This window comes from Echinops telfairi, unplaced genomic scaffold, assembly GCF_000313985.2.
Source record: "Echinops telfairi isolate 266 unplaced genomic scaffold, ASM31398v2 ScPeMD7_3509;HRSCAF=4178, whole genome shotgun sequence".
NCBI lineage: Eukaryota > Metazoa > Chordata > Mammalia > Afrosoricida > Tenrecidae > Echinops > Echinops telfairi.
In genome coordinates this window covers 13,211,284-13,233,064 of record NW_022107407.1, presented here as the reverse complement: position 1 = coordinate 13,233,064, position 21,781 = coordinate 13,211,284, and the positions used below count along the sequence as shown (strand labels likewise).

General features: G+C 44.1%; 1 protein-coding gene across 18 annotated transcripts in view; it reads right to left on the bottom strand.

Annotated features, from left to right (window-relative positions):
- The window catches only part of MYT1L (myelin transcription factor 1 like), a 723,101-nt gene that overhangs the window by 21,052 nt on the left and 680,268 nt on the right, over positions 1–21,781 (bottom strand). For all 18 annotated transcript variants that reach the window (XM_045294233.1, XM_045294236.1, XM_045294234.1 and 15 more), the window contains one exon: positions 7,979–8,070. In XM_045294233.1, coding sequence (XP_045150168.1) covers positions 7,979–8,070 — 92 coding nt within the window. The remainder of the gene's footprint in view (positions 1–7,978; positions 8,071–21,781) is intronic.

Sequence of the window (21,781 nt, the reverse complement as noted above, 5' to 3'; positions counted from 1 at the left end):
TGTCTCCAGACTGGGAGAGACCAAAAGCAGCACCTATGATACTAGCAGGCCACACTCAAGCTTTCAGAACCCCTGTGGCTACTGAAATAAAGAGTAGAATGTGAAACATTGTCTTTGTCACAGTTGACCTTGATGTTCCTGATGGTCTTAAGCCTCCAAGTCCAGTGATTTACTCCCTCCAAATCTTCTTGAATTGACCCTTTTATGACACCTTGGAAATAAATGAATCCCAAATCAACCCACCAATGTCAGATTAGGGAGAAACATTTGTTTCTTTTATGAAGATGAAGAAGGTACACTGGGAAATGGGCCGTAGCAATGAAGAACCGGTCCATCGCAGCTGCATCCTTAGCCTATCAGATTATGGAAGGAGTACATGTGCAAGGTGAGGGTTTGGAAATTAATTTTCTTAAAGCTATGCATGTCCATGTGCCCCCTAGAAAATTGTATGAAGTCCCAGGGCATACATATTTCAGTTTGAAGTCTCCTTATAGAAGGAGCGCTGATGGCACTCCCAGGCACTTAGAGAGCGGTGAGTCATTCCACTTTGGGAAAGGCTTACACTCTCAGAAACCCTACAGAGGCTTGCAATGATAGGGAGTTGACAGTGGGGTGTTTTGGTTGCTTTGTTTCTGTTTTTTCATTTTGCTAGCTTGGGTGGAGTGTCCCATCATAAGACTTCTGGTGTTGCCTTCCCCTCATTATGGTGCAACCTGGGCAAGAGTTCTTCAAGTGCCCAACATGGTTGTCTAATTTGGGTAAAAGTTTCATTATCTAAGAAGTGATATGCAAATATTTGAGATTATTATTATAAGGCAAGCATTGAAAGAAAATTTAGGAATAGATTACCTAGCTTGCTTGTTTGCCTACACAATTCCTTTGCATCTCTGGAAGCACCAATAGTGCCTGTTCTGACATCTCTACTGATCTTTGAGTCTAAGGTTGCTGAGATCTTCTCTTTGGAGATGCTTAACCCACTGCCATCGGGTCAATTCCTATCCACAGAGACTCTTCATAGGGTATCCAGAGCTGTGACCCTTTATGGGAGCAGATAACGTCATTTTTCTCCTGAAGAGCAGCTCCCTTCCCTATGGTAAGCTTACCCTTGGAGATGATTCAATAAAAATAAACTTTTATAATCAAGTGTCACAACTGAGCCTGTTGACTCTAAGGAAAGGACTTGCTTCTGTAAAAGACTGGCTTGCACAAGGAGCCCATGGGTCTTAAAGCAGCCTTTCCGATGCCTGAAAAGCTGTCCACTAAAATGAAAACAAAATATAACATAACACAATGCTAAATAATAATAATAGTCTTGCTCAAATTAGCATGGCCTTGGAAGAGTTCCGTTCATTTGAAGGTCTCGATCGGTCCTGAAAGAGCAGCATTCATTTGAAGATAAATAAATGCTTTAAAGTTAGGTAACATTGGGGACCCTCACTAGTAGCTTGGCCTTGATCAATTCAGTTCACCTCTTTGCGTTTCCCTTTCCTCACAAGTAAAACCCTTTCCTCAAGGTTGGAGAGACACTAAATGTGATGAAATCTACCAAGTCCCCCACACAGGGCCTGTCCTTGGAAGTACTCAGTCAAAGTGAGAGCTCTTTTCCTTTGCTTCTCTTTTTCCTGGGATCGCAGATTCCAATAAAGGAAAGAATAAAGTGTTGTCACATTTCCTTCTGTGCTAAAGTGAAGTCCAGGAGAGCACTGCGTGGGGCAGGACGCTGACAGGCACCGAGGCAGCGTCTTTGGCAAAGATGTTCTGGAAGAGAAACTGCTGATACTTCAAGTTACACTTGGCTGCTACGAAGAAGATAGCTGAGGACTAATTATTTATCTGAGATCATTCACGAGGATCAGGAAAGTCATGGTCATCTTGTTGGGGAAGAGATGCGAATGTTCTCTTTTCCAAGTAAAAAAAAAAGTTAAAAAAAAAAAGTATTTTAAAGCCAGAAGAGAGATGTAAAGGCATTTAGAATAATTTCCCTCTCAGATAAATGCTCACAGGAAAAAACGAAAGTCCAATGACTTTGACTTGCTTGAGTCAGTTTTAGCAAATTACTGTGGCCTGCTCGATGCCTCTGCATTGGGGGAGGGATGCGTTCTTGACTCATCTGTTACAGATGGAGGTGTAAAAGCGACTTCAAACATGATTGTGCATTCATAATTTTTGATAAAAGGGACCGAGAGGAATATTCCCTCATTTTCAGGTAACACATGCTCATTGCCACTGAGAGGATCCAGACTCATAGAGACCAACCCCCCCACGCCCCCCCCAGTAGAACTGCCCTTGGGTGTGGGATTATAAAGAAACTTTTCCCCAGCTTTGTCTTCCCCAAAGACATGCCAAGCATTAGGGGCTTTTTGCTAGCATATGTGGGGAGGTCAGATGCTTATAGACATCCTCCCTGAAGACAGTTAGTCGCCAGACTAAGGTAGGCCCTGCTCCTTGCTGTTAAGGACAATGGGCTACTTCTCTCTAGAGGCTTGCAGTCATCGATTTGATTCCTGTAGGTGGAGTTCACACCCTACTGATAATGGTCTCTATCAGTTGGGCCAGGGAACAGGTCAAACTGGCTCAGTGACATCCAAAGTTAGGCTGCCATCCTGAATCTAGGATCCGCCCATCTTGCCACATGTATACCCCCAATCCCTCCTCTTCCTATTGTGTGTATACCCCTAGACCACCCCCCTTCCATTACTGTATTACCTATAGCACAACCCTTTCTTGTGATGTAGGTCTTCACCTGTAATTAGGGGGCTTGCATGTCCCCAGAGAATATAAAAGCCTTGGTTAGCATTAAATATCTCTCTCTCTCTCCACGTGGACCACCAAGTGAGGCTGAGGTGAGCATTGCTACCATGAATTGTGTCTGACTCCCTTATTTCAATCTCTCTTCTATCTCTCATGTTCTTTATGACTTTACTATCATCTTCACTTATTATTGCTGTACAATTGTGCCTACCGGACTTGTGATGATATGTTAGGGCAGGTACCCTGACACTTGGGTGTTTGTAAGACGGTCAGTCTTTATAGGAGCAGAAGGTTTCAACTGTATCTCTGCTGGGGGTGTTGAAATGCTGACCTTTAACAGGTAACCTACTGCAGCACTGGCGGATAAGCCAAGCACCGGGTCGGAACTCTGCCTCAAATAATTTTGTGTTTTTCAATTTCCAGAAAACCAAACTCACCCATCCCAATTCATAACAACCCTATAGGACAGAGGAGAACGATCCCGTTGGGTTTCTAAGGCTTTCAAGCTTTACAGGTGTGGACAGCTGCCACTTTCTCCTGCGGAGTCACTGGTAGGTTGGACAGCAGCTACAAATTGAATTGCAGCTCCCTGCGCCGCAAGGCGGTATACCACATTAAAACAGCAGTTTTGGCATCCTCAAGGGACTAATGTCTTAAATCTTTTAAAGGTTTAGTTTTGGGACAAGAAGGAATTACAAATAGCAAGGTGAGTGCTGTAGAGTGTATGAGGTAAGCTTTCCCAACAACATTCTCTTAACAAAATTCAGCCCTTGTGACCCTCAAAGAATAAGCATTGTCATGAGGGGGTGGGGGCGGGAATCGCTATCATGATTTTTTTTTCCTGGCCTTTCTCTCACTAACACAGTTTTCTATTTCCTTAAAACATCTTCATAATATGTCCCCATGATCATCCTGTGTCTTTGAAGAGAATCTTATCAAGATGTTCCTTTTGGAATCAAAAAACAGTTGTCATAGTCGACTGAGCTGCCATTGCTGCCTTGAATTTAACTGAAGTCAAGCCAAGTCATTGTACCTTTGTTTTCGGAAGGCACCTTAATAACACTACGATTCGTATGTTACTGAGGGAACTTGCCTGCAGTCAGTCACTGATTTCAGAGGCAAGCTTAAGTATGCTTCGTTTGGAATAAACCTGTGCATATATGACCTGGAACCCTAGTAGTAATATGTTTTTGCTTACTCTTGTATAGAGAGGGTTTGTTCATACTTATCTCTGGTATTTTACAAGTTGTGTCAGGATAAGCTATAACAAAATTGGAAAGATAACTCCAGGCTTCTAGCATGGACTCTGGGTTTATTAAGATCTGGGTTTGAATTTCTGTTCAGCTTAATCTGATGGGTGCCCTTGGACATCTCAACCGCTTCATCTATATCTATAGATACAGGTGTGTGTGCGTGCGTGCTATATGCTCTACAACAGAAACAGAATAAAACAAAAAAAATCTTGTCCTAGAACTTAGAAGTAATAAAACTATGTCCAATGACTTGGATTAACTGGCAGAGAAATTAGCTGATAGTGGCCCAAGAAGCCATAGGACATGTGCCCAGTTGAGTGACCCATGTGGCTTGTTTAATACCTGGGTGTTAACTGGCTCCTTGCCAGGGAGAAAAGTGTGTTGCTGGTCCCTCTGTTTCGTAGCCACAGCCCAATGAGTGCTGTAAACTTTCTGATGTACATCTTTTTTTCTTTGTGATTAACAGTTAGTGTAGCAAATTATACAAATTATAGACTCTGAACTTGTGATGGCATGAGTTTTAACACATGCCAGTTGATAAAGAGAAGGCAATTGGTCAATAGTTCCATGAAAGTGTCCACTCTCTGTCCATGGTAGATGAGACACGTTTGTTGAGGTGTACTCTTTTTCTCCTTTAAGATGTGTAATCTGTTCTCTCCTGGTTTCCTTCTTCCTTCCTTCCCTTCTTTGCTCTCTTCTTTCTTCCTTGATTCCTTTCCTTCCTTCCTTTCTCCCTTCCTTCTTTTTCTTTCTGAAATTCAATGGTCTCTAAGTACTTCTTTCTTCCTAATGAGTAATCAAGTGCCATATAGTCAGATCCATTTGTCTATGCACTGCCACTTTAGGACAGGGTTATTTTGGTGTAAAAAGTTGATAAATTTCTTTGGAAAGTGCCCAAGACATCATGGGGGCTCAGGGCATTTTCCTCTTTGGCAGTAAGCACTACACCTGAACACCTGGGAGAGAGGATAGCAGACGTTGGTTATCTGCATCCTCTGTGGAGGTCACGCAGGCTGGCTCATGGGCTTCTTGCAGGTCGACTCTGACTCAAGGTGAGCCCATGGGTATCAGAGTAGAACTAGGCTCTTTAGGGTTTCAATGGCTGCTTTTCTGGACATAGATTGTCAGACCTTTCTTCTGGTAGCTCTGTGCACATGCAAACATCCAAATATTTGATTCAATGTCAAGTGCATGAACTTTGTACCACCCAGGAAGGCAGATGTTATCTAGTGAATGACCATTTCTTTAGCACCTAATTGTACATGGAAAATAAGTGACCTCATGGTAAGGAAGAATGCCAGGCTTGTAGGAATCCAAAGATATAAACATCAAGTATCTTATTACACTAGTAAATCAATTGACCACATGTGATTTCAAACTTGCCATTGATCAAAGGCAACACTTTCACGGGCTGATGTAGGCTGAGCTAGGGACCGTTGTCTCTCCCAGCTGTAGGTCAGTAGTTAGGGGGCAGACAGAGCTCTCTTTTTATGATAGTCCCACATTCTCACTCACCACTAGATTAGGGTGCTATTCAGTTTCTGAGTCATGATCAGCTGGGTGGGAAAGAACCACCCCTTGTGCAATTATATAGTTAGGGGCGTCAACAGTTCCTCCTGAGGACCAGTTTGTAGAATGGATACGTTTTTGGTAGTTTGAAGTGACTTCAGGCCAGGAGTGGCCCAGGTTTTGCGAGAGCTGAAGACTATATACTCGTGGTATTCCTGTCAAGAATATGAGTACAACATTAGGTATGACCCATGTAGGTGAGGCTTCCAGCAGCTTCTGTTGCATGAGATTAATGAGTGAAGGGGAACCTGAAACTACAACAAAGGTACTGGCATATCTGAATAGGATGACTTGAGACCGGAATCAAAATTCCATGTTGAATTAAGCTAACTTTTCATACCTACTTTTCTAAAAAAAATAAAACAAAAAGCCCTTCTGCTTCTTCCTTGTGAGAATGCTACTGTTCATGTAGCGAAGAAGATAGATTGAAAATTGCTTGGTGCTTTTAAAGAGTGACCAGAGAAGACGACTTCAGAAAAGATGCTTTGTTGGCAGAAGTTTGAGAAATAGAACTGATAATGTTAACTCTTAGATTCCCAAACTTATTTCATCTACTGCCTCCTTTTGAGGAAAAAAAAAAAAAGATTCATTGCCCTCCTGGCAATGAAAAACTTTTGCATATATTTTAGCCCATCATCCTGGATAAAGTGCCGGAATTTGCTTTTGCTGTCAGGTCACCCTTGATCATTCTGTGGACTCCCCTCCCCACTCGGGGCCAGTATCACTCATTTTGGGAAACATTTCCTTAAGCAAAGCTAAAAACTATAAAAAACTTTATAGTTAAAACAAACAAATACATACATACACACATCTATTAAACCTTTAGTCTCCATCTTCACTCCTGAATTAAATATTCAGGTGTTGAGATTTTATTCAGAGAACTCCCTCTAGTTTCATTTGTAATGTTGTAACTAAATGAAAAGGCAGATCTCAGCTATAAACATCAACTCTTAGTAAGACAAAGAATGCAAAGATTAGGGATTAAACTTTTAAAAAATAAACTTCCTATCGTAACTGCTTTAGGAATTACTAGGTGAATTACCTAAGCACGCCCCATTTCAAAGGCTTCAGAGTGTCGGTGATTCCATGTTCAAGTCTTCATTCCCAGATGACGCAGTTTTAACATTTCAAAGACTTCCAGTAGAAGCACCTGATCATGAGCCCCGACACCAACAGGGTTACCTTGTGTGCTTTAGAAATACTTCCTTAGTCAAGCTGTTTCAGGAGATTAGGAATTAACGTGAAGCTAAGAATTCATGTGAAGATAGCTTGTCATTTGACAACTCTGTAAAGTTTCCTCCCTCTGCTGAACTTCCCTTTGCTGTGAAGACACTTATCTTTGTTTTAGGGACATCTCCTTGTACACGGCTACGTGCCCTGACTTCAGGAATGAAATCATTCCTTCAATAATATCTTTTGTTTTAATGTCGAGAGATGTGGCAGTCTAGTGCTGTTATTAAGATACACAACAAATCCAACTTCACTGCGTTCCTGTTGTTCATTACCATCTTTGTTAGAGCGATAGACATGAAGGTTGAACTTCTACTCTAAAAAGGCGACATGTTGTTAGAATCACTCAAAGTGAAATATTTCTAAGGGGAGAAAAGGCAATATGAGAAGAATAAGATTTATACAACTTTCCTTCGTCCTTCATGCTTCTCCTAAGGCCTCTGAGAAGTCTCTCTACAAAACTTTGTAAACCTTAATTCAGGCCGGGAACCACAGGACATTTAGCGGAATGGATCTTGCGGATAGATTCCAGCGAATCTGGACATGCTGAGAGTGAAAAGGAGAGAAGGGAGAAAAGAGACAATCGGGGTTGCTATTGTTTTGCTGGTGTGTAGCTGAGGGGTCCTCGTATTCTGCTTCTCCCAGACTCCTTCCTCAATGAGGGTGCTGGGACTTTGACTCACTGCCTCTGGACACATCATCAGCAGAGGACAACACGCCCAGCAAAGTAGAGTGTCCACGAAACAGAAGGAAACTTTCCACACAGGGCCCCACGAGTCAGCTCTCATTCCGTGGCCACCAGCAGCACCGACAGTTACCAAGGCCCGTAAAGGAGGAGCCCTGAGAATTGAACTGGGGAAGGAGATAGCATCTGTCTTGGGATTCTTGGGGAGGAAGTGTCTGAATGCTGGAGGTTGATGCGTGCAATTCTAGTGAGCCGTCAAGTCTGGGTGGTTGAGATTACTGCGTGAAAAGTCTGGGTTCTACAGACAGAGTTGAGAAGCTTTACAGACATGCCTAAAATAATGTCTGCTTCTGTTTTCTAAGAAAGATCAAGGATAACTACCCTCAGTTTTGGAATAAATGAAAGATACAAGACTGAGGTTATATTATTTAACTGTGGGCCTATTTGCAACCCGGAGATGAAATGACAAACGTGACCGAACTGTGGTTACCGTTACTGGCCCGCTGCTTGATGGTTAGCATCTGCTCTCCCGACAGCTTTGCTTTCTTCATTGCTGACGTGGCTCTGGGGCATCCTGACAAACTGGGGCAACAAGAAACGCAATGTCCCATTAGTCACAAGTCACGGGAGAGCTCAGAGTTCCGCAGAGAATACAGTTATAAACAAAGCACCGCCACACACTGTTTTATTAGGCTTGCTGCCCATGAAAGACTAGCTGAAAAGGAAACAACAACAATAAAAAGACAAAGACAATTGTATATGTCGTATGCCCAGTTATGCATACACCAAGATGAAAGGATGGGTTTGGCTGTATAATGTTTATGTTTATATATTCATACATATCTTGCTGGGTGACACATGTGACCATGACTAGAGTGTTGCCTCTTTGAATGAAGTCAGTGGCATCTTACTTTTCACTCTGTATCTGCTAGAACTATCTAGAATTGTATGGTGTGACTGTATTGCTTAAAAATGATTTCATTATGGAAAAGGTCAAACATTTACAAATGTTGACTTTAAAGCAAATAATTTCAAATTTATCTCAAAGTAGAGAAAACAGAATGGAGAAACCTGTTTCATTTGTCTTTCTCATTTCCCACAGTAGAGTAAATAGAAGTTTCAGAAGTAAAAACCAGAAACTCTCTCTCCTTATCTCAACTAACATTTTAAAACTAATTTGTAAATACCATCAAATATACAGTCTGTCTTCAAATTCCTCAATTGCTTTATAACTTTTGAGCGGTTGGTTTGTTCAGTGCTATGTGCTCCTGTAAAGAGAGAGTGTCCACAAGTCTACCCGATTCTAGGAGGGTTTGCTATGAGTTGGAACCAGCTCAATTCCAGTGGGTGTGAGATGTGCAGTGGGTGCTCGCCTGCTCACACTCAAGATAGATTATATAACGATTAGAAACATCTCTGTAATGCCTCCATTCATATAATGAGATTTGAAAAACATCTCTTTAGACAACTTTTTGTAAAGAGATGTTTTTGGGGGAAAGCATATCTTTGTAGAAGAATTTTTACTATTTTCCCCCATAATTTTCACTGAAGCCTAAATTGTGTTTTGAATGAGATGTTTGTATGTAATAACTATATTACAATATTTATATCATGTTAAATGATCATATTTGTGGCATTTCTTGTGGTAGTGGATTGCATTTTCTGATGATGTTTCTAGAGTAGTGCACATGCAACCATGGAATCAACTGTAACATATATTAGCATGGGAAAAGGGGCCATGGGGATTGTAACCTCACAAACTCCTCTGGAATAGCCACCAGTAAACCCAGTCCCAGCGCCCTCTCCCATCGTCAATGTTGATCGCCAAGGACAATGGAGAGAAATGCCAGGACCCAAGCAAACCTTCGGGGAGCTCACTGGTGGGCTGGAATGAAGAGAACAGGCCAGGAGCTGTGGAGTGGTGTTCTCACACCCACATTGCCTGCAATTCCAAGTGCTGGGCCAGAAATTCTCAGGGATCCAGTCATGCTCCTCACGGTGGTTTCGTGTGCAAACTTCATATTGTTATGGTCTATTTTTATGATTAGTCATTTGTCCAGTTCAAGTTATCATTCCTGGTATTGCTAGTACTCAGTTTCACATGTGGTTTTGTTTTGCTTTTGTGAAATCACTGTTTTCCTGTGAATTACTTTCTTCCTCAGGGTACAAGCTATGCTTTCAGGCAAGACTGATACAGAAAGCAAGCCCTCACGCAAACCGATTTCACTTAGGTGGTTGGAGGAGTCCAGGCAACCCAACCTGGCAGTCACACCTCACGCCACAAGGCTCGTTCATTGGTTCACAAGCAATATTTTTGTGCTTTGTTGTTGTTTAACAGAATACATCTACATATATCTATTTTGCATTTCAAATAAGTCAGCCATTTAGAGGGCTGTTTATCGAGACTGTATAGATGATTTAGAAGCAATGTCACAGCTTGTGAGTGAGAGGGCCAGGTGTTAGTGAAGAAGATAGCAACTCACTCTTTCATGGTACGAGGTGGTGCTCTTGGGCGATGGAATGGACCCACTCACTACCATCTAGTTCATTCCAACTCACGGTGACCATAGAAAACAGGTAGAACTGCCCTTGGGGTTTCCAAGATGGGCAACCTTCACGGGAGCGGAAGCCTCGCCTTTCTCCCATGGAATGGCTGATGGTTTCAACCTGCTGACTTTTCAGTTATCAGCCTAATGTGCAATCCACTAACACCCTGGGGGCCTTGAGAAAGGCAGTGGACATAATTGTATCGGGTTTGGAAGCTACAGAAAACTCTCTCATGCTCAGAAACAGAAACATGCAGCTGCCACGTCCTTGAACTTCAGCAGGAAGAGTCCCATAGAAAGAGAAATGTGAGAAGGCTTGCTGTGGATGAATTGGTGTTGAGGCTGCCGGGGCTCTTATCAAGGACGGTAATGGCTGAAATGAAGATGGTGCTGTTTTCTGACTGTATCTAGCATAGCTTTGCTCAAGTGTCATTATTCAAAACGTATGGAGAAGCCAACTGAGCCTTTTTTGTTTTAACCCCCTCTGACCATTCTTATTTGTAGTATCTAGAAAATTCTATCACATGCAGTTATGAACCACTTCAAAGTGGACGGCAAAGTGAATAGTATAGGCAATCAAGACCAGGATTCTAAGCCAAGTTCACCCTAACACTCCAGAGGCCTGTTTGCCGTCTCTATGGGTCACATGTGGGGTTAGCACAATGCTGGGTGTAGAGCAGGACCTCAGTGCACGTGTCTCCAACTGACTCAACTGAACTCAAATGTTCACTGTCAGGGAGGCAACAGTGACTCAACAGGACAAGGCAGAACTGCCCCTGTGGGCTTCCTAGACTGTAAGTCTTGATGGGAGTTTTTCTCCCACGGCACACCAGGTCGTTTCAAACTGCTGACTTTGTAGTTAGCAGCCCATCGTGTAACCAGGGCTCCTGACTCCACTGATATCTCCCCTGATTTTCTCCTTATTGGGATCTTTGACCTAGTTTCTCTCCCTTCAAATTAATCCCAAAAACGTCTGTGAAAAAATGCCCCAGAAGGTTAGCTTGGATGATGCTACCCCTTAGTGCTGCTAGAAGACCTTCCACCGGGCTGCTCCCAGACAGTGTCTGTTGCCTAAAAAGGCTGCACTTGACTGGGTAGGGTGATGGCTGCCTGTTGCTTCTTATACTAATTCTCCCAAAGACCTGGGCTCACTGCCATTGAGTCAGAGGCCAGTCTGGCAAATGCCCACAGTGCTCATTGTTTTTATTTGCTTTCCTTGTTCCTGCCCACCTTCATGTGACCCTTCAACTGCTCTTCACATGTTTGTCTGCAAACCAGAACGCATCCTGCGTCAGGACACTTCCCCGGCCTGGGCCCTACGATGGTGTCTTCTTTCTTGTGCATCCTAGGACTCTCCTTGTGTGTAGCTCTCATTTGACACCTACAGTTTTGCATCCCTTGTTATCTTTTTATGAAATTCCAATATCTTTAAGGATTATTCATCAGAATAGCACATTGTCAGGTACTTACAGATATTACTGGAAATTTTGTTGAAATTTTAGTGAAATATAAACGAATAGAAAATGAAAGGATTGACTCTAATCTAGAGATTCTAGTGAAAAACTTAATTTTTGATGATTATCAGGAATAGAAAGTGGAAAGGGGGAGTTTTTTTAAATTAGTGTGCACTGAATTTATGTCCATAATGGTAGGATAATTTAGAAAAGGAGATCGATCATGGTTGCACGACTTAAAGAACGCAATCAACATCACTGAATTGTACAGGTAGAAATGATTGAATTGCTGTTTTATGGTATATATTTCTACCACAGTTAAAAAGCAAACAATTTGATGACCTTCTGTGAGCCACCTTTCCCCGTTTTCTCCCACTCCAACTTCTTTGGACTCTCATAGCTCTTTGTGCCTGTTCTATAACTAAATCTTGCTAGCGACTTTTTAAAGGAATGATTAGACATAGTCCTTTTACCTTTAGGACAGACTCCATATTCTTTTTCCTATACTAGATGGTAAATGATCGCCAAATTACTGAGACAGCCATGGCAGAGCGTACTAATCCAGCTAACAGCAAGTTAGTGGCAAAGCCAAGAATAGGACCCTGTTTCACTGTCTGTTTGTTCACTTCTCTACTCTTAGTGATTCTCTTTATATAAAAATTACAAAGTTAAGCAAGTGTGTAGAAGCTGAGTCCTAGAGTCAGTTAATCTTAGCTTATATCTTAATTGCTTGGAACATGAGAAGGAACAAATTCGTCTTGGAGGAAATATTCCTCTAAGGAGGAAATATAACCTCCTTAGAAATGTAAATAGTGACTTCTTGCTTACTTTGGATATATTATAGCCGGAGGGATCAAAGGCCCTGGTAAGGGCATCATGCTTGGGGCAGAGAGTCAGATAAAAAGGAAGACCCTCAAAGAGGTGGATTGACAGAGCTTCGACATCTTCCATTACTAATGGAAATTGTACTCAATGTCCCCTAACACCAATGCCCTCAAACATAGCAAAGTGTGAAGATGGCACAGAATGGGCCAAAGTTCCTTTCTGTTATACAAACACATTGCAGCATATTTAATCAACGGACCTGTGACAGCCCGCTGTTCCCTGCTTTCTTATGTATTCTCTAATTTGATCCTTAGAATATAGCCTCCCAGGGTAGTTGTGTGTGTGTGTGTGTGTGTGTGTGTGTGAGAGAGAGAGAGAGAGAGAGAGAGAGAAAGAGAACTGAAATTTTTGAAGGGCGAAGTACCTGTAATTAAAATTCAGTGTCACTTGCAATTGTTAAAAGTATTAGAGGCACGTAGTTATAATATGCACCCTACTACAGTGGAGACCTACCCACAGAGGCTACAGTCTGGACAGGGGTGGCAGGAGAGTGGGAATACACCCACAGAGGATATTTGTATATGTCTATTTTCCTTCCTGCAAATATATCCTAAAATGTGGTGGGGCATCTGGGGGGCAAAGTAATGGAAATTTCTTAGACATAACCAAATGCCTTGAAGAATGAGTTTTGAGGCTTGAGCAATCAGGACCACAGTCTCCAGGGACCCCAAGGTCAATTGTTACAACACAGTTCAAAGGCAATTCTACCAATTACTTTGGTGAGTAGTGACTGGAATCTGCAAAGCTCATGAGTAGCCAGCCATCTAAAGTGAAACGACAGGTCACTCTTTGTCCAGAAAAAAGAAAGAAGAGTGACAAAAATGAAAAGCCTATGGAAGGAATTTGTCCAATGGACTAAGAGACCATGTCAATAGCAGTCTCTACAACTGGAGGCCAGAGGACCTGGACGGGGCCAGACTGCCACTCCCACTTGCCCTGGAAAGGATCACATCGGAAGATCCTCGATGTGTGGGAGGAAAATGTACAACAGGATTCAAAACTAATAAAAAAGACCAGACTTACTGGTTGAAGAGAGATGGGTGAGAAGGTCAAATTGTGGCCTTTAGTCATCGTTCAGGAAGGGAACCTGACTAACCTCCACGTTAGAATAAGTAACTCTTTAAGATCAAAAGGACAGCATTTACACAGCGTGTTAAAGGAGGGATGTCAACAGGAAACACTAGAAGGAAGTGGGATACGGTGGGTTGGAATGGATGAGTTGAAATACAATGTGTATGAATCATTGCATGCAAAACTGATGATCACCTTCATCTAGATCACAACGAGATTTTGGAAAAAGCGTCCACATTTTCCATTACTAATGGGACTGTTATGAATTGAAGCGGATTCAATGTCCCTACCTCCATGACCCTCCCGAAGCCTCACGGTGTTTGTCTGGAAAGTTGATTTAAAAATAGTACTTGCCTTGTGGCCGTATGTAGGACTGACTGGATAAACATAAACAATGTGAAACAACAACAGCTACCTGGATAGCCATGCCTGAATCCGCTCCCTGAACTGTGCCCTGCTCAGAGACCAAAGAGAAGGTTCCATCTGCTGAACGACACAACTGACGGGCTCAGGGACAGTCAGAAGCCTAGTGCTGGGCATAGGTTGAAAGCTTGTGTCAAGCTCCGCCTCACTGTCTGCTTTCGTGGAGTTGGGCTCTGTGAGGCGTTTGCTTCGTGAACCTTCCCTGTTGGAAACAAGCAGGCCCGATTTCCCTGTTGTTCCGCTCCTGCCCTTCACGCCGACTCACGGCCTCAGCGGACTCGAGTGGGCCCTGTACTGTACTATGCCCGCTACAGTTTGTAATCTTGGGCAGCTTGTGATCCGATGTAATGACTTTCTCCTCTAATGCCCTGTAAGCACCCTGCGAGTAGGGACCAAATCTATACATAAAGAAAAGAAAAACTGTCTATCCCTCATCGCTCAGAAAACCTCTGAGCTGTCCACCCCACACAGCTTCCTTGCCACTAAGTTGATTCTGATGAATGGAAACTCTACAAGTGCCAGCGCGGAACTGTGCTCAGAGTTTTCCATGACATGCCCGTGCTCCGATTTTGAAAAAATAATTTCCGACGTCTTTCTTCAGAGGCACTGACGAATGACCTCACACCGTCACGTGTTCAGCTAGCAGCCGAGGGTATTAACTGTCTGCACACCCAGGGGCTCCACCTGGAACGTAGTGAATACGTAGGACATTTGTTGATGACCAAAACTATGAGTAAAGGGGGGTCCGGGGCGGGGGTGTGGGGGTGCTTCTTGCCTAGATGCAGTTACAAAACAGAAGATTGAATGCTTTCTGGGAGCTCTCTGGATCTAACTCTGAGAAGGAAAGCAGAGAGGAAATTCGCACATACCTTCACCTTTTCCTTTGTATTATTTCTTTAAATTCTAGAAAAGGCCATGTCCCCCCCTGACCCCACTCTGCCCCCAAACATCCTCACTACTGTCCCGAGGCATGAGACATGGTGTCCAGGCTAGCCTACACACGATTTCTCGCCCATTTCTACTTCTTCTCAGATATTATCTTTTCAGCTTTCTTTGTTCGTCTTTGGTTATCTTCCAGGTTTTCCCTGCTTCCTCTTAGCCTCTCAGCCTTTGGTCACATCCCTTGTTCCTGTGTGATTCCATGTGCATGCACACCACATGCAAACGTGGCATCCTCCGCTATAGATGGAACTGTGCGTCATGCTTCCCTGGTACCAGTACGCTTAACCCTGTAGTGCATCCTACCAGGCTATGCAGGGTGGTTTGTTCTTTAAAAAAAGAGAGAAGAAAAGACAAGACCAAATTAGGACTTTGATGGGTTAAACTCGTATGGTAAAAATTCAGCATTATCCATTTCTATTATGTCACTCGGAGACCCCTGGTTTCAGAGTGGTTACACACTGGGCAGCTAACCGAAAGGTCAGTGGTTTGAAATCATCAGCCGCTCGGCTGGAGAAATGTGAGGCTCTTTAATCCTGTAAGCAATGATAGTCTGAGACTCACAGGGCAGCTCTACCCTGTCCTACAAGATGCCCAAGCATGAGGATCAAACCAATGGTAGTGAGTATTTTTGTTTTAATGTATCACTTAAATAGTAGATTGTTTTTGGTGGACCCTAAGGAGGGCGGGTGGGGCGGGGGGCACACGATTCTTTACTAAGCTATATCCATTATAGAAAAAATTCTAGAAGCACGTGGCAAAATGGGGGAAAAACACACTTCTGTGGTATTAGAGTGATTCTGCTGGCTGCAAGAATGGGCTCAAAGGTAAGAACAGTCATGAGGACGGTGTGGGCCTCGGCAGGGCTGAGTTGTGTGGTCTGTGAGGTAGTTTTGGGTTGGAAATGGCTGGATGGCACCTAAAAGAACAGTAACGCTGGCTTAGTGCTATGATTCGTCCTTAAGTATCTCGGGGTCTGGGGAAGCTTCTGGTCTCGGTAAGTCCCTGAAAGGGGGCGGAGGGAGAAATCTTTCTCAGCAAGAATTTTTGCATATATCTCCTCTTCTCAATCTATGTTGTGAAGCTGACCGGGAAATATGGCCTCAGGGAGGAAGTGCCATATGAGAAGCAGCCAAGGACGTGGCCTAAATCATTCTTTCACAATTAAAAAACCCCAGCCAAAATAATTGCTCAGAGAGATGCCAAGACTAAGCCTTACAAAATATGGGCATACACAGTGCAGCCTTTTGTTCCTTCTGTTTGGTTTCGAAGAATCCTTGACCACACATTTTTGGTCCTTTCAACCATGCCCAGCAGCTGAGCGACAACGCAGGGAAGCCAGCCCAGAGACCTGCTCCTTCGTCTCAGCGCAGAGAGCGTTAGCCCAGCACTGCTCCCGTGGCCCCAGTTCTCATGGGAGCGAGCGACCCACAGTCTCTGAAGGCCCACCCACTGGAGGCGTTCATGTCTCATCATCTTCTGTACCAGCAGCTCGGACACTCGCATTTCCATGGACTATTTGCTAAAGAGACTAACTGAGAGCCATGCCACTTCATCTTTGCTTTCACTCTGTTGGCTTTTGTTATTTAATTATTGGAAGGGAAAATGTGGTTTCCATTGTGAGACGGGCCTGGTACAGACTAGCGCCAAATGGATACTTCGTTCACTCTCATTGAAAAAGCCACGTTTATGAATGCTTTGCTGTTGAAAACTGGCTTCAGCGTGTGCATTTAGAGAGTCACATACATTAGCTATCTCTCTACCTGGAATTCCCCTGGTTTGGAAATAACACAGCCAGAGGAGAGTTACATTTCACTACATGAGTAGAAGGTCATGAAGAGTCATGTTCAATAACAAGTAATCTAGCAGAAGTAAATTAAATGAAGTAGATCCATAACCGAGGTGGCAAAGTGGTTAAGAGAGTTGGTCTGCTAACTGTACAAGGTCAGCAGTTCAAAACCATGAGTCGCTCTATGGGAGAAAGATGGGACTTTCTACGCCCGAAAAGAGTTACAGTCGCGGAAGCCCACAGGGGCTGTTGTACCCTATCCTGTAGGGTCACTATGAGTCGGCATTGCCGTGATAGTGGTGATTCCACAATATCCATAGGTACCTAGACTAGGGTTTTCCCACTGAAATGTTCCCAGAAGAGCCTGAATATGATTTAAAATGTAGATATCTAGATAGCAAGTTAGCGTGAGTGTCCCCAATTTGGGGATGGTGTTATACTACTTCTCTTAGTTTCCGTGAACAACACTGCCAGCTGGGAATGAAAAGTAACATTATGTGAAGGAGCCCTCCACATCTAGGTACTTGGGATAAGGTGAGGCTTCTTCACAAGCATGGGTCAGACTCCATTTCTGTTGTTCACAGTTTATTCTGAGAGCCCTGCTGGTGTTGTAGTTGCGTGCTCGGCTGCGATCCGCATGGTTGGCAGTTCGAAACCTCCAGCAGCAGTTCAGGAGAAAGACTGGGCTTTGTACTCCAGCAATCAGTTAAGAGTCTCAGAAACCCACGTGTGTGTGTGTGTGTGTGTGTGTGTGTGTATGTCTGTGAGTCAAGCATTGAGTGCAAATTCTTACAAGTCTGTTAGCCAGAATACTTCTCGAAGGTTGTACGCCTCTCTCCTTACCTTGATATCTCTCACAGGTTGCTCAAACAGACCTCCAAATATCCATAGTTGAGCAAGATTGGGATTACCACAACAGGGTTTATGGGATCTCAAAACTGCCTCAAACACCCTGCCTCTGAGTAGATGTGGACTTAGTGACTCTATCGGGGAGGGGACAACTGCTTGTGTGGGCTTCAGAGACTAACTGTACAGGGTACAAAGACTCTTCTTTCTCCCATTGAGCAGGCTGCAGGTTTCCAAATGGTGACCAATGAGTAACCACTTTGCCAGGGACTATGAAGGCATGGTTTTGTTTTTGTTTTTTAAAAAAATTCCAACCATTTCTGACCTCCTTGTCATATTTTTTTCCTTGCAAGTTCCTGAATTTTCTGTACCTAAAACCTGTGAACATTTCCTCCCCTGGAGCCTTTTGGTGACTCCCCTCTAGATACTGTCTAACCCATGCTACTTCCTTTCTCCCTTTAACGTTAACGGACTGCGTTTACTCTTTGACCACAGAAGAGAAAAGAAAGCAACACGACTCACTGCTATGATCTGAATTCCCAGGGAGAGGGACCGCACGCAGGGTTTCCTGCACAATCTTTAAGGGACCAGACAGCCTCACCTCTCTCCTGGGCTTCTTAAGAACATCGGATCTTAAGATTGGCAGTTCAATGTTTACTCTGGCAGTTCAGCCAGGATTTGGGGGCAGGTATTAATAAAGGAGTCTTAAATTTACGGCGCCCCACTGCTATGGTGTTGGTACTAACAGCGACCCTATGCAGAATTCTTCAGGAGTAAATCAGACGGTACATTAGGATGCAAAGATCAGCTCAAAGAAGCATGCATTTTATTTAAACATCTTTGTGTTCAGTTCTTCCATTCCATTCCCGTGAGGAAATCGCCAGTGCTGGGTCAATCGTGGAAGTAAATCGTGTTACAGGGCCCTGACCCAGGCAGCTTAGTTTCAAGTTGCCAAATTTCTTTTCAATGGAGAGGAAGCATTGCCACCCAGTGGCGCCTCGTTTCCTCGGCCTCTGCTCTGCACAGACTGCGCGTTGGAAGGCTGGTGGCCAGAGCGGTGGAGTTCCTTAGGGAAAAGTCGATGCAAGGAGGCAAACTCCAGGGATGGTCTTCGTGCGAAAGTGCTTTCTGAAGTTCATGATCCAGATCATGATCCAATATACAAGTGAGCTTCTTCTCTAATTCAAACCGGATTGGTTCTGAGCTTAGTTTTGAAAAGTCACAGTTGTGGCAGTTGCTAGTTCTGGGCAGCAAATAGTTAACCGATCCCTCCACCAGTTTACCCCTGAGCTCCAGACGTCTAGGCACCAGGCGCCAGCACACCGAATTCCAAATTAAAGTTAAAGTCGAAACCTCTAGAAGTGTTTCAGAAACAGATTTTAGAGGCCCCCAAATATTTATCTTGACGTTAGCCTAAAAGGAACTTTCTTTGGGAATACATTATATCTGAAAATACCTAAAAAAGTAAAAATTTCCAGGGAGAAGTAGTAAAATGATATTTTGGGGGGATGTGTGTTCATTAAGAAGGAAGATAAGTAATCTGGGAGAACGTAGGGAGGTGGGTTGTTAGAAACTAAAGCGTCAGGAGGTAAGGGCTGGTATCTGCTTTGATTCCACGATTCCGCGTAGCTCAGTTGTTTTGCAGAGAAGGAACATGAAGCTCAGGGAACTCCCTTTTAACCCATCCAGATGCAAACAGCTTTCTTGACACTAATTTTTTTTTATGTGGTTTTCTTTTTTATGATCTATTAATTTACCATACTGTTTTTTCACACTTGCAATTGCTATGAGTCAGAATAACCAAAGGTCACCAGGTACTGGAGATTTCAGTTCTAGAGTCCCAGACGGTGTGGCGGGATGTGGTGGTGGGGGTGGGAAGGTGGGGGGTGGTGGAGGTGTGGGAGTGTGAGAGGGGTGGGGTGGGGTGCTCACAGCTGTGGGCTGGTTTAGTGGCTAACTCAAAGGTTGGACCGTTGAGTTTACCTAGCTGCTCCTCTAGAGAAAGGCTGGCAGATCTACTTCCCTCAAATCAGTCATTGAAAACTTTATGAAGCACAGTTCTCTTAGGACATAATGGGCTGTCCTGGTGGGCTGGTAATTTCCAACCGCTGACCTTACAGTTAGCATCCCAATGTGAGTCACTATGACACCAGTGCTCATACAATATGTATTTATATTTATATTCTATGCAAGGTGGTGTTGTTGGGTCAACCAGACTGCTAACTGTGAGGTTGGTGGTTCAAACCCACCAGTTGATCCTCTGGAGAAAGATGAGGCTATCTGCTCCCATAAAGATGGATGACAGTGTATACATGATTAGCATACCAGTGCAGTATGATCTGTTTTAATATTTGTTTTATGATCTATCATTAATTTATGATGGTGGAGAGCATTTTTTATCAACAAACGAACACAGAAGTACTGTAACTGATAACAACCGCTTCTGTACTGAGTGTAGATGAGTGCCCTTACACAGCCTGCCCTTGACTTCCCCCCACTCTCCCCTTTCATTCAAGGCACAGAGCAGGCCAGAGCGGACCACCTAGGACAAGTCACCACCAAAGCTGTTTTGAGGTAGAAATCATGGGATGGCCTTGAAGGGGCCTTTCCCAGGGGCCCCCCGTCAGCGCAGCTGCTCCAGGCCTGCCCTCCACCCCTGCTTTCCTTATTTAAAGACTATGAAAACCCTTGTTTGCTGGGGGCGGGGTGCTGTGGGCTGGGGTGGGGCACTGTGAGGACCACACCTGACTCTGCTGGCCGCTCCACAGTTGTAACAGTGCACCTCCATAAAGAACATTCTCATGAATAATACAGTCTGTCTCTCCCAGAGTGGCTTGGTCTGTTCTTTGGGCTCTAGGTCTCTAGTAATCGGAAATCTCTTATACTTTTAACTTCATAGTTGCAGCAGGTTTAAACCCCACCCCCACCCCCCAGGACTCCAGAGAAAGGAGTGGAGGAGGAGTCATCTCAGTTCGATGATATTCCTGAATGGGATTATTTCTTGGGTTCATTCCTCTGTAAGTACAGAGAAATGCCTGTGTAGACTCTTCCAAATCCAAGAGCCAGAGCTTGGCTTTTTAATTTAATTTAATTTTTTAAGCATTCCCGTGCCCGGCAATGTGCTCTGGAGGTGCCCAACGAGAGAGGAGTGTTTTGAGGACAGTCTCAAAGGGCAGAGATGCCAGGGAGGAAGGTCGCTATCGTACCTATGGGGTGCCTGAGTCGGCATCAGCTTGACAGCAGTGACAGCGAGGGAGGTCACACCTGCGGAGCGATCTGAGTATCTCACAGCCGCACTTAGGGAAAGCCGTACAGTGACCCGATAGGATGGAGTAGACCTGCTCTAGGGGTTCCCGAGGCTGCCATGCAAGTGGACAGTCTCATCTCCTCATTTCTGTGGCGTGCTGGTGGTTTCCTGCTGCTGACCTTGGGCTTGGTAGCCCAATATGTGACCAGTGCCCCACAGGGCTTCTCTGTAGGGGGCACTGAATTAGCACTTGGTGAATGAAAGGGAAGTCAAGGACAAGGGAGAGTGGAAGGCTTTGCAAATAGCTGTCTCTTACTTCTTTCCCCCTTGCAATTCCGTTTGTTGATGGAATTAAGGGTGAAGGGGGGCCTTTTGTGAGGAATTTGGGATCCTAGCCGTGAAGTATCTCTTTATTCATGGGGGGGGGGGGTAACCCTTCTCTGCAAACATGAGAGATCTGTAAATGACTCTGACTCTAAGGGAAACGGAAACTAGAGGAGTGGAAGTGTTTTGACAACAGGCTTCCCTGTGAGGATGTTGTAGTTACAACAGCCAAGCCACTCATGGAATCTTCAAGGAGTGTTTACCTAAGGCTCCTTCCTCCGTGCTCCACCACCACACTGAACAGGCTGGGCAGGGAGGGAGAACAGACAGCTTTCTTTCCCTAACTTTCTTACCGATGGCAGGAGTCAAGTCTGGGGGTGAGGGAGTGTTTTAAATCCAATATGAGAACTGTTGGGAACCGTCATGGATCAGGCAGAGTCTGACTGATGGAGAGGACATGGCATGGCCCTGGACTCTGCCCTGTCCCCCCTGGAATGCTAACAGTTAAAGCTCATGATATTGTGTTGACTTTTGTCAAAGGCTTGACGGCTTTCATGGGAGGAACTAGAAAGGCTTCCGGAGAACGGAACTCTCTCTGAGCTCGTTCTTAGTTATAGCGATTAATCAGACACGGTCCAGCCAAGCATGTGTTTCTGTTCAAGTATAACTGCTCCCTTTTACTTTTAGTATAAAAGTTGGCGTGAGATTGGAAACACAGGGAATCCAGGGCGGATGATCCCTTCAGGACCAGTGGTGTGAGTGGTGAAAC